This window comes from Melanostigma gelatinosum (genome assembly GCF_949748355.1).
Source record: "Melanostigma gelatinosum genome assembly, chromosome: 11".
Classification (NCBI taxonomy): Eukaryota; Metazoa; Chordata; class Actinopteri; order Perciformes; family Zoarcidae; genus Melanostigma; species Melanostigma gelatinosum.
In genome coordinates, this window is record NC_136644.1 from 23,244,178 (window position 1) to 23,257,292 (window position 13,115).

Consider the following 13,115-nt stretch of genomic DNA (forward strand, 5'->3'; position numbering starts at 1 on the left):
ATGCTCTTTCTTTAATCAGTCTGTTAAAGAAAGAAATGGATTTAAATTTGAAAAAAGTCGTGCAAGCGCCACAACAATACAATAAAACAGTCTTTTATGTAGTTTTATAATTTCATAGTTTTTATTATTGTTGCTTAATATTACTGATTTTAAAGCGTCTTATCAGAATCAGAAGCGTTAATTGCCAAGTACGTTACACCAGTGGTGGGCCGTCAGGGCCAGCTAAGCCTTCTGGCCTAAACAGAATCAAAGTTATAGCTATTTTATAATTTAATACTTTTTCACAAATACACAACATGTATTATCATTAGTTTGACACGTTCATGTTCATGGCGTATTCGTTGACATGCTGATGACGTGAGTTTTACTGTCGTGGTATTTCGTTTTTTCGTGAACACATGCACATTTTACAGATTTAAAATCAAGATTAGGACTTTGGTCTTTCATGTTCAAATTTAAATTGTTCTCTTATTAATTATTGGCGCAACATATAATATGCTGTTAGGGTTAACTCGATAGCAGCTGAGAGGGAAGATATTCATGGCCTCCCTTGTTTCTGCTGATACGACCGGTAGTTGATGAGATCATTATTATTGGAACTTAATAAACGCTGTTATACTTTAAAGAGCAGCTGTCTGTGATTACTTTGTGCATGTTGTATTGTATTGTACTCAACACCTTCACTGTTCACTCTGAATGTGTAATAGTACTTAGACTATTGACATTGTGCGTGAATACTAATTATGAGAGTTAGTTTATACAACAGAATATATATATCTATATATTAAAAAACAAAGGGAGTAGAGAGTAACATCAGGGGTCCTCCTCATTCGTAGGTAGGCAGCACGTATTTAATTTCTAGGAAGGCACCGATTCCTCCGTGGTGCTCAAACAGCTCCAGAGTCTCACGGATCAGTTCCCTGATGACCTCTCCCCTCTGGCCGGACACGACATCTCCAGTGCCTGAGGACGAGGAAAACAAAGATATTTAGGCTCAGTCGGGGTCATCGCAGACTGTGAGCTTGATGTCGAGGCTCACAGAGCACCACCTGTGGCCATCCTTCCATCGGACTTCAAATCCACCGGACGGACCGAAGTTCATTTTCTTCAACGCTGTGGTCAGTTGGGACTGGACGGCAGCAGTGTTTTTAAAATGTTCAGTTCAACTTACTGCTCTTTTGCTGGAACATTCTGAAAATGGGGAGGATTTGTCTGAAGTACGGCACCAGAGCCTCTCCCACTTTTTCACCGGACACCACCAGACGCTTCAGGACTCTGAGTGTGCTGCACGTCACCACATGGTTCCTCGTGTTCAGGGCCTCTGAAGAGCAGCACAGAAGGCCAGAGGTCAGTCAGAAAAAAAGGGGCTACAAGGTAAAACTGTCCGTCCATTTTTAGATTCTGTTTTGCAGGTTGTTTGTTCAGGCAGAGGTACAGTAAATGTGGAGTGGTTCTGACAACTGCAATGATATGGCCCACAAGACAAATTACACATAACTCGCACACACACACTACCTTCCCCTTGAAAGCATCTCCTTTATAGCTTGGCTTTGATTTAGACTGGCTTGTCTGCAATCAGTGATTTGAAATGCACTGGGGAGGCAGGAGTAAGTGAGAGCCAATCACAGGGCTATATAAGCAACTGTGAATGTCCTCTAGACTCGGGGTTCATCTGAGATCAGCAAACAAAACCACATCTTTCCCCTCAGCGGCAGAGGAACACAGTGAAGGTGAAATGATATGAACACAGGGAGCTGTGCTGCGTGTGATTTATAAACCGTGACAAACACCCGGGCAAGACTTACTCTTGATGGGGATGATGAGCTGGGGAATGACGGGTAGGATCCTAGGGCCCCCTTTCTCCAGCATCTCGTGGATTCCCTGAGAGGCGAAGAAGTTGAACGGATGTTCTGTCTCAGTCAAGCCATCAAAGAACAGAGGCAGGTAGTACGTGTAGTCCAGCTTGTCCAACGCCACCTGAGGACAGAAATGACATAAAACAACTAATCACACGTATCTCCTCGACTCAAACCGACACGGTTCCATAAAAAAACATTCCATTGACACTTGTTCTCAGTCAAAGTGTAAACCCGCAGAAGCAATCAACTCTTCTTTTTTGGCGGACTTTAAAAATGACTCTTTTGTGTGTAATGGGGGGGAAATCAATAAGCATAACAGCTGCGTTGGCGATGACAACAATGGCAACAATTTCATACACCACATCCCATTTGCTGAGTGCTTTTTCATGTGCGGACCACAAAAGATATCCATACTTTTCCGCAAACGCAAAGATTCATTTGAACATTTCACATAAATAATTCACACAAAGAGAGCTTTTACAGTGTTTTCAGCTGAAGACAGACAGCTAACTAGCGAGAATGCTCACTCACTCACCCACCTTTCCTTCTCTCTTTGAAGTAGGAAAAAGGGGAGGAGAAGGGTATAATTAGTTTGATTCATTCATCTTTGCTTACTATGAATAAATGTCGAATAATTGTTGCTGTGTGAGGGTTGGGAAGTTATGAAATGGCAGGCAGCATGGTGGTGGCAGAAATAAAGCAACATGGTGATCCATCCCACACTGTGCCAGTCAGGAGTCGAATGGCTCTGTGGAGGCTTGTGTATTGAAACACACACACACACATGCAGTACAGTACACAGAAATACACAACTAGTCCCTGTGTTTTGCTGCGACTGCCTTGAGATTGATGGATTCTGTGATTGGTGCTGTGAGACAGGTGGAGGCCTACAAGTGAGCAAATCTACACTGCCTCCTAGAGGATAACAGATCACATTGGACCTGTGTGAGAAACCCATCGTCGCCTTCAGCTGAGCCGATAATGATGACGATAAAAGGTGTTTGCACAGCACCTATCAGAGTCTTCAAATTCATGAAAACTGCTTGACAGCAAGGGTGGATTCCAACAGTAGCTTGCGTACAAAAAGAAAAATGTTGTGTCTAATTGTAAATTTAAGAAAAAACATTTTCTTTTTTCTTTGCAAACCTTTAAATTAAGCTATGGCGTTGTGCTCCATATGGCATTTTTTGTGTTAATGAGATTCTACCAACATTGCCATTATGACATACGTTTCTTGATGGCAAATTTAGCACCCTGGCTTTTTTGTTGATGCCGTGAGAAAATCACATATATTAGTAACTCTTTACCTTCCAATGGATACGGTAGCTTCTGCTGTTGTAGTCCATTTGGACTGGGAGGTCCCCGCGGCCACACATCCTGTGAAAGGCGGACACTTTTGGAGGGAGCGGTTCAAAAGCCTTTGTAGAAGGGGGACCCTCCTCCTGCTCAGACACAAAGGAGAAAATGGGAATGAAGAGACGGGTGGTCAGTTTGAAATGAAATTGAAATGCTGGCTGTGTTAACCTGAATGCGAGGAACAAGCTAGCGGGTAACATGCCTGCAGTTAGCCACTAAATAGATACTAAATATGTGAACCTGTGTTTATAACTTCATAACTTCACTAATGACACTTATGCAGTAAATAGTTTATATAGTCAACTGTAAGTCGATTGTTTCAGAATAAAACTGTCCAATTTATAGCTAACATGCATTGCTCAAGCTAAATTTAAGTTACAAATACACTCACCTTCATGGCGGGCTTCAGGCTGAAGCCTTGTGTTTTTGTATCCTCCTTCCTTGACATATCCACAGGTACTCTGTTGTAAGTTAAATGATGAATCACAGCTGAAACTCAAGAACAATATTACAAACTAACTAATTGATAGTTTTCAAAACACAATGCTTCATAGTGGTTGCTGGGAAACTTCAGAAATGCTTTGGCTTGATTTCTGCAGGCACGTGCCTTTCATTGTCACACAAAAGCCGGATGTTGAATTCTAAAAAAACAAAGCAAGGTAAAAAAATAAAAATAAAACTACACCAAGCAAAACCCTAAACATTTTATAATTTCTTCCATATCTTTCATTCAATTTGAACTCTTACTACTCCAACTAACTCAGCAAGGCCGAGATCCTCTGACTAATTAACGCCTGACTAATTAATTAAACACCATACAAGTCATAACCATAAGAAATTCCAATGAAAGAAGTTATATTATTCGGGCTTTTATTGTGGTTTCAAAAGCCAACCGGAAGTTCCGACACTACTGTCAGTGGCTAGCAGCTAAAGCTAAAATGGTTATCATCACTTTCAAACGCTTATTTAAATTAACACATCAGTGACCAGGCATCAAGTTGTAGTTAGCAAGCGGTTGTGATATTTGTAGAAGATGTAACGTGTTATTTTCACGTTGGTCTCAATGGTGGATCTGTCGGGACTGTTTGTTATTGTTGACTAGCGGCTGTAGCTTAAGGGGGTTATTAACCGTTAGCTAAATGCTAGTGTCGGCAATGCTAGTGAACGACAGTGGCTAGCTGGCTAATAACAGTTTCCTCAAAGGCTGAGGTGGTCGTTGACTGACACATCACACTCAACGAAGGAAATACGTTTCAGTTTGCCCATATTTTTGGATACAAATTATGATTCTCAATCGTTTTGTCTCTATTCAAAGGCAGAAAATGTGAAATATCACATTGAACATGAACCAAGTGTTTATCCAACATGATAGCCTTGATAACATCAGAGCGCTCTTGTTTCTTCATAGAAGACATTTTGCATCCTCACTGCAGGAAAAGCACAGAAGGATGTCGTAACATTCATGATGACACAATGCATCAGTCAATATAATAATGTTATTCCTCAGCCATGTTGTCTTCCAGGGGATCCTGAGACATCCTGACAAGTCCAATATGCTTGGAAAACCTTCAACAGGAGGCAACATAGGATCATCAAAAAAATAAAAGGTTTGGAACTTTTCTGCTGGTTTTGACTTTTTTGACCCAAAAGGTATTGTCTGTTTACCTTTTCCCACCAAAGGATTGGCTTTTACAACACGTACACACAATAATAATAATAATAACAACATAGAAACACACACTGACTACTCTTTCCTTATTGATAATCTTAAGATAGCGGTGCAAGAAGTATCCTTGAATTATTTAAAAAGTAGATGTACAATAGTCTAAAAAAATACTCACAATAATCATAAATAAAAGTACGGAATTCAAAATGTTACTTCAGTAAAAGTATATAACTTTTATCAACAAAATGTACTGTAAGTAAAGGTAAAGTGTTTCATAAATGTAGAATATTATATTCTTTTTTGTATCGCTAACAAATATTTAAGAGCATTTAAATGTTGCAGTTCCTCAAATCAGAAAGTACACTCAAAGTATTAGATACTTTATAAAGAACGTATGAAAGTATGTCAACATTGTACTTGTGCTTGAGCAAATATTCTTTACTACTTTCCACCGCTGACACTGGATAATAATGTACAGTACAACTGTAGGTATGTATTGTATATAGAGTGTACTTTTGATAAATACACTTTGCTGGTACTTTTATAATGTGCTATTTACATGTCAGATTTAATAAACCCGATTATAATAGAGGTTTAAATATATTGATTTACTATGAATTGTGATTAAAGAACATAAAAGTATTTAAGAGACTACAATAAAATAAGTTATATTATTCGGGCTTTTATTGTGGTGTTAAAAGCCAACCGGAAGTTCTCTCACTACTGTAAGTGGCTAGCAGCTGAAGCTAGAAAGGTTATCATCAGAGCCAAACGCTGATTTAACTTAACGTAACTCATACTTAGGTGCCAATCATTTGACATTGTTTGAACATAATCGAGCATGAAAATGAGAGAGAAGTAGAACATTTACCAAGTCGTTTCAATAAACTTCTGTCGAGCGGCTACTTTTTTTTTTTACCTGAGGGGGAAAAAATCAATGCTGAGGTTGGTCAAAATGTCTATTGTCTGTTGTTAAACGTTAGCTAGCTGAGTTAGCGAGTGGTTGTGGTATTTGTAGAAGATGTAACGTGTTATTTTCACGTTGGACTCAATGGTGAATCCGTCGGGGCTGTTTGTTATTGTTGACTTGCGGCTGTAGTTTAAGGGGGTTGTGAACCGTTAGCTAATTGCTAGTGTCGGTAATGCTAGTGAACGCCAGTGGCTAGCAGGCTAATAACAGTTTCCTCCAAGGCTGAGGTGGTCGTTGACCAAAGCGCTGGTCATCGTCACTTCATTCAGAGGTCAAACACTAGTGTCTGTACTACCGGGTGCTCTTGATATGATGGCTGTGATTGTAACACACACCATGCCACAACAGGTTTTTGTCAATGAGGTTGCTGCTCAAGTTAAAACTACATTTAATGGGGGGGGGGGGGGGGGGGGGGTTAAAAGGGATGGAGCAAAGATGAGTGTCATCAAGCTAATGCTACTGAGCTAACGTCTACTGCTCTGTGCAAGATGCACGAAGAAGAGGTTGCTAGTGCTTCCTCTTGACGTGCAACCACTTGAAAGCGCAGTAACGTCAATTATGTTGACGGTATTATACACTATAGCAGTTTAATTGTGCTGTACGACAACATTTTCAGGACAATTCCTTTTTTTAAGGTAGACTGTCCATCAGGCCTCAGCCAGGTTCAGTCCTGTTGTCACAACAAATCATCCGCCCTGCTGAAGTGTCCTTGAGCAGGGGCATGAATGTCTTCCTGGGCATTCTGTTGTGGAGGGGACACACACATACTCCCCCTAAAATAAATCTAGATCTAAAGACAGTCAGTGACTGCATTTTGTTTAAGGGGAATCTGCTCTGGACTTATCCACTGGGACCAAATGTTTCAAATACTTTGAATCCGAATTAATATAACCTTGAATGTGATATATGGGTTATGTTAACAAGTTAAGGAAAGCGAAATCTTGTCTTTTTGGCTGTCCGACTTGTCTGTAAATGTAGGCTTTGGTTTATGCTTGTAACAGTTGAAATCATTTTATCTGTAACAGGACTATGATTGACATATGCATCATTATTTAACGCAGAGAATGCATGTTAATATCGCAAATGACCCGACACTCAATAGTCCAAACGATACACGACAAGTGTCACTGAATTTTTGCCTCATGTATTCATTCAATGATTTGCTATGAATTGAATTGTCATTTGAATGTCCGTTGACTGACTCTTGACTTTTCCACCTCTGCCAGGTTGAATATTTGAGCAATGGGCTCTGAAAACCCAGAGGCCTTCGGACCAGCTGTGATCCTCGCAGAGGAGGAACCGCAAGAAATTGGAGGCCTGATCAACTCTGACGGAGAAGAAGTGGATTTCTCAGATCTCAGTGAGCAAACGAATTAGAACAGCAAAGTGTACACTGAGGGACTTTCTACAGTGCGGTCCAATCGGACAGACGTGTCATAAATACTAACTTTGTGAAACTTTATATTTTGAGTAGACACTGAACTTTTGTAGTTTGTGCTGTCGCTCTGTATATGTTAATGACGTTGCCGATACATTAGAAATACCTTCCAATATATTATAATATAAAGTGCAGGCTCAAAATTGATTCAGTACATTGACGTCTGTAGTAATAGTTAGAAAACTGAACATTTAAAGTGAGGTGATATTTATTGTGGGACGTATTTATTGCATTGCAAAACATCCTACAAGTGGTCCCCTTTTTCTTTTTAACCCCTGTAACATCTGGAATTCAATTATCTGTAAATATGATTTAATTAGGGAATTCACACTACAAAGACTTATGGCTGCATTAGTAATGATCTTAATACAGCAGCAGTCTGTAACTTTGGCAGAAACAGCACACATAAACAAGGTAATATTAGATCTAAGATGGTAAAAATCTAAATATGGCAATGCTAATTTTACCTCCAGCTCTCTGCTGCGGAGGTCTAATGGTAGCGAGTTACTTGCACAACTGCCGAAAGTTTGACAGGCATGTTTAGATTTTCTCAGGAGCTATTTTAAATGATAAGATGTTGATTTGTTTTAAGTTTTAATTATATCAAAATGTTACACGTAGTCAGGATAAACATCCAGGGCCATCTATATGCATGCAAGTCCCTCCTTATTTCGGCTGCTTCTTCTTCACAGTATAATATAACAGCCGATAACAAAGCTCCGCTACCGGTAATTTGGTGATAAACATATTTTTCTATAAGTTCTTCACAATAACAGTATTTAAAGGCTTTTATTTTGAAGCAGCAAAATCAGGAAATGTTGGGTTTTCATCAGCAGTAACTTGACTCAGACAGCAGGTGTCAGCTGTGCTCCAGCCTCGCTTTTCCTCCTCTCTTCCCTTTTGCTCTCGCTCGGGAAATAAAACTCCCGTCTGAGGGGGGGGGGGGATGATGTGAGACCTGAGTTTGATGAATCGTCTGCGTTGTGCCCGCATGCTGTCTGAACCTCACTGAGATGTCAACACAGTAGGAGACCAGACCACCTCGGCATGTAAGGGCTGACTGGTCGGATCTCAGTGCGAGCAAGATCCGACAAAAGGCTTAAAAGTTTAACCAAGACCTTCGATTAGGATGTGAATGCATGAAGGAACCTGAATGCACCACATCTGACGGCTTGCACACAGAAGAGATTTATGATCCCTTGTTTTCTCTCTTGATAATCAGCTCCATAATCAGCCTATAGTAAATCTTTTATTCTTTCAAATGTTCAATTTCATGCCTGTGACATAATTCAATGACTCTAAATGAGTCTGCGTAAATAAATCCTCACCTTACTGATCTACAGTACGTCAGCGTCGCTGTTCGTCGTGCTCGGGGACAAACTGCTTTGGAGCTGTTTCCTCAACACAATTCCTTCCCGTCTGTCTGTTCACACAGGAGAGAGCGCCATCCCTGGCACTGTGCCTGCAGAGACTCCCTCCAAGACATTCGATCAGAGCGAGAATGAAAAACCGCCGTGTCTTCACAGCTGCTCAGTGTGCGGGAAAGACTTCCCTTACGCCTCCAAACTGCAGCGCCACTTACGCACTCACTCAGGAGAGCGGCCTTTCCCCTGCTCCATGTGCGAGAAGAGATTTCCAGAGAAGGGGCTGCTCATGATCCACGAGAGGACCCACACCGGGGAAAAGCCCTTCGCGTGCACTTTCTGCGAGAAAAGATTCGCCAGCCAGGGCGAGCTCCGGCTGCATCGGCGGACACACACCGGGGAGAGGCCGTATCACTGCTCCATCTGTCTGAAGAGCTTCTCCCGACACTGGCATCTGAAGACGCACTTAGACGCGATGCACTCTGAGGTTGTCGCGGGCTTTACGAGGAAGAAGTTCCCGTGTTCGGACTGTGAGAAGAGCTGCAACTCCGCCGCCGAGCTGAGAGATCATCAGAGGACTCACACCGGAGAGAGGCCCTACCAGTGCTCCTTCTGCGACAAAAGGTTTGCCTTGTCGGGTACACTTGTGAGACACGAGCGCCTCCACACTGGCATTACGCCCTACCACTGCGCCGACTGCGGGAAGACATTTGCCCAGCAGTGGACGCTGACGACACACATGCGGACTCACACGGGAGAAAAACCCTACAGCTGCACGCAGTGCGATAAGTCCTTCGTAGCTCCGGGAGAGCTCCGGAGGCACACCAGGATCCACACGGGGGAGAAGCCGTACACGTGCAAGGACTGCGGGAGGCACTTCTCACTGGCAGGAACTCTGAGAAACCACAAGAGATCGTGTACGCAGAACAAGAATGGAGCAGTTACAGATGTCGTCTTGGACCCGGTTCCAGCTGCAGCTGGTGACTCATCGCAGCCGGACCTGGCCAACAACGTCAGCTCTGAGGTAGAGACAATACACGGCGACTTCAAAGTAGAATCCTTTTCCCTTTGATTGAGATGTTCAATGTTTATTCTTCTGCATTTACATAGTTCTTTACAACCGTTAACACCATTGTTTCCATTTGTTGTTATTTACCTGTCTTTATAGGTGTCGGTCAGTGAGAGTTTGCCCAGTGCAGTTGAGCCCCCTCCCTCAGAGGGTCCTAACTGTGACAAAGCAGCCGAGTGTGAAAATAACCCGCAAGAGCCAGAAGACCGAGCGGAGGACGTGGTTTCCAGTCCACTTATGAATGTAATAGTTAAAGAAGAGGAAGAAGAGGAAGAAGAGGAGCTGTTGTGCGGTACGTGAACATGAGATTCCAGATATCCCGTCTTACACAATACAAGGAACGTGAATGCCTTCGATGATGATTTATGAATTATGTTTCCTTTGTGTTGTGTAGAAGAAGCTCCTGGCCAGCTGTCCGGTAGTGAGGATTGCAGAGTGCGGGAGGAAACTGAAGAGCAGCATCAGGACAGCAACACAGAAATTAGGATTACAGTGAAGGAGGAAGAAGATGAACTTATTAACAGTAAGGACATTGTTTTACAGGAGTACAAATCTCTCTCACATTAGAAACAACGTTACTGTCTTTACTTCAGTCATTAACCGGGACCTCGTTCCACTGAATGACTGGATTAAAGCATCACTCACTGGTTTCAGCCCACCCTTCTCTCGTTTCACCCTTTGTTCACGTGTGCAGAGACTTCATCCACACGACACTGGGTAATTCTGAGGAATCAGCGTTTGTGTGTGAAAGTGCGGTGTGTTCACACTCGTGTTTTCAAGGTTTCTGTTCACACTGAAACCCTGGAACAGGAACATGTTCACCACCCAGTTCAAGGCAACAGGAAGTTGTCTATCTTTCTGAGAGGAAACAAATATCTATTTTCAAAAAAGCTTTGTTCCTTTGTTTTCAGATGATCCCCTCCGGGTAGTTTCAGGGCGTTAAATAGCTGAGTGAATGTGGGAAGGAGAGAAAAAGACACATTTTCAGATCGAGTTAGTTTAGTGACGACACATCGCGAGTATACCCGTCTTACCTAAAGATCACAGCAGCAGGCTTCTCGTTTCTCTTCCAGCTGTCATCGACAGATTTCATTAGCTGTACTTTAATTATGAGTCAAAACTTAAACTCTTGTTTTTTCGTCCGGTTAAAATGCTTTTTTTAAAAGCTGCCTTTTTTTATATGCTGTGTTTGTCTCACAAGCAGCGGTGGTTTCTTAGAGAAGGAACCATCACGCTCTACCTCTTTGATATTTGGAATGATAAAAGGTGGACTGTGTCTCTTTCAGTTCACTCCGACTGACTCTTTGCTGTCTCTGACTGACTGCTTTGAAAATGAGAAGCCTGCACTTGTGGTTAGTGATTTTGTGTTTCTTCTTTCGCTTCATTGGAATTTTATATGATCCATTGTTTTTTTTTAATAATTTCCGATGATAAATTGGACAGAATAGTTGATTCTCTCCGGGACTAATCAGTAAACTGTGTAGCATTGCATATTGTTGTCCTTTGAGTCTATTTTGAATGAGTGGAGTACTCCACTCAGGCCTTTGCTTCAGAGTGGACCCTTGTCTTGTTCTCATAAAGATGGCAGGAAAACGAATATTGCACCTGTGGACTTTTTTAAGGTTGTGACAGGTGTAGTGCTGTACAACATAGAGTGTTTATATCGTCAGCTCCATGTTGACTTTCACAACCAACTCATCACCAACGACTCGAGAAAAACAATGTTTTGTTCAAGAATTCCAGGTAACTTGATGTGAGTAACTGATATACAGCCGGTCATTTTGTGGCTGGAGTATTCCTTCAACAAGCAAAAAGATGAATGTGTTTTTGAGGGTTTTTTTTGTCTTCAGGGTCACTAAATGGCGTGTTTCATCTTGCCATCTTTGTTCCCGCAGTGTCTGAAGGGGATCCCGATCACGTCTCTGACAGCGATAAAGACAGTCCTCCAGCCTCACCAGGGCAGGAACAGTGTAACGACAGTCTGACCAAGAGCTCCTACTGCTGCGGGCTCTGTGGAAGAGACTGTCACAAGATGTCCGCCCTTCAGATCCACATGCGGATTCACTCGGGAGAGAAACCCTACCAGTGCTCTCTGTGTGGCAAGCAGTTCACCCAGAAAGGTCAACTCAAGGGTCACCAGAAGGTCCACACGGGAGAGAAACCGTTCTGCTGCCCGGACTGCGGGAAGAGCTTCGCCCACTCGGGGGCCATGAACAGACACCGGCTCACACACACGGGGGAGAGGCCCTACCACTGCTCCGTGTGCGAAAGGAGCTTCAACCAGTCCGGCCGCTTGAGGGAGCACGAGAAGATCCACTTCGGGGAGAAGTTTGACTGTCCCGAGTGTGAAAAGAGTTTCACGCGAGCATCGAGCCTCAAGAACCATTTCCGGCTCCACACGGGAGAGAGGCCGTACGCCTGCGACGTCTGCGGGAGAGGCTTCAGCCGCTCGCAGAGCCTCAGGCTCCACAAACGGAAACACGAGCAGACTCACCCCGAGGAGGAGTCGGCATTCAGCGCGAGGAGCGACGATTTATCACAAAGCGACGATAACTCTCCGATTAATATGTGTATAGCAGACAAAAATGAGTGATAAGGTATTCATATGAACCGTAGAGAACAGTAGTCGTGTGTATATATATATATCTATACAAGATTTTAGGCAGTTAAACATGAACTGAAAGGGGGGGGGAGTAAGGGACTACCTCTGTGGACAGACCGCCGTTAGAACTTTGCGTGGTCGCTCGCTGAAGAAGTATTGAAGCTAAAATATTGAACGCCCTGAAATGAATAAACAAACGTGTCAAATGATGTTTCACACAAAATTACCAAACAAATATAACACAACTTAAAATCTTGGAAACTGTTAAACGATACATTTTAGAAGTCATTTACTGTCTTTTATACATTAGTTGAATCAAGATATCACATTTATAGTATTTATTGTAGTACAAATGGCTCATTTAAGGTCTGTGATTTCACATTTGTCCATGCAGTATTTGTCCTTTTAAACTACTTATGTATGTGGAAATTGGATTTAAGAGTAAATATATTATTGTATCAAACGTTAGGATGGTCAATGAGCAGTGAAATAATCGGGTGAAACTGGAATTCATTCTGTGTGTATGAGCTACTGAAAGGTCTGACATATTTTAGCCAGTAATGAAGCATCAGGATTGTGGTATTCATCAGGTTTTTTTTTTTTTGGCCAAGACCATATTGCCTTAGTGGTGATGAATCTTTATCTCTGTTATGAATGAGGTTCACCTGGTTTGGACAACTCTTAAAGGCCAACAACTGTTGTGAATAAAAGAATCCTCCTAAAAGGCTGTGATGGAAAAGTGCTGCCTCTGTCTAATAGTATGGGACATGTTGTACTGTACAATAAAAGTA

At 42.3% G+C, this 13,115-nt stretch overlaps 2 protein-coding genes across 2 annotated transcripts; one reads left to right on the top strand and one right to left on the bottom strand.

Annotated features, from left to right (window-relative positions):
* Window positions 1-826: 826 nt before the first annotated feature.
* Window positions 827-3,663, bottom strand: LOC306785065 (parkin coregulated gene protein-like; the record flags this gene model as incomplete). The annotated part of the gene is made up of 5 exons (XM_079279289.1): window positions 827-963; window positions 1,172-1,321; window positions 1,806-1,977; window positions 3,167-3,301; window positions 3,607-3,663. 5 exons carry the CDS (start codon window positions 3,661-3,663, stop codon window positions 827-829), a joined length of 651 nt encoding a protein of 216 aa, XP_079135415.1.
* A 2,123-nt stretch (window positions 3,664-5,786) lies between these two features.
* Window positions 5,787-13,037, top strand: LOC306784990 (uncharacterized protein). Its single transcript, XM_079279208.1, has 6 exons — window positions 5,787-5,826; window positions 7,078-7,211; window positions 8,725-9,677; window positions 9,822-10,014; window positions 10,117-10,245; window positions 11,618-13,037. The coding sequence occupies exons 2-6, from the start codon at window positions 7,094-7,096 to the stop codon at window positions 12,313-12,315; spliced, it is 2,091 nt and encodes a 696-aa protein (XP_079135334.1). The 5' UTR covers window positions 5,787-5,826; window positions 7,078-7,093; the 3' UTR covers window positions 12,316-13,037.
* The last annotated feature ends 78 nt before the right edge of the window (window positions 13,038-13,115 follow it).

Bases quoted from the DNA above. Each gene is read 5' to 3' on its own strand.
- LOC306784990 (XM_079279208.1), top strand. From the start codon at position 7,094: ATGGGCTCTGAAAACCCAGAGGCCTTCGGACCAGCTGTGATCCTCGCA. The intron at 7,212-8,724 runs GTGAGCAAACGA...CTGTTCACACAG, and splicing joins AGTGGATTTCTCAGATCTCA to GAGAGAGCGCCATCCCTGGC. The intron at 9,678-9,821 runs GTAGAGACAATA...CTGTCTTTATAG, and splicing joins CCAACAACGTCAGCTCTGAG to GTGTCGGTCAGTGAGAGTTT.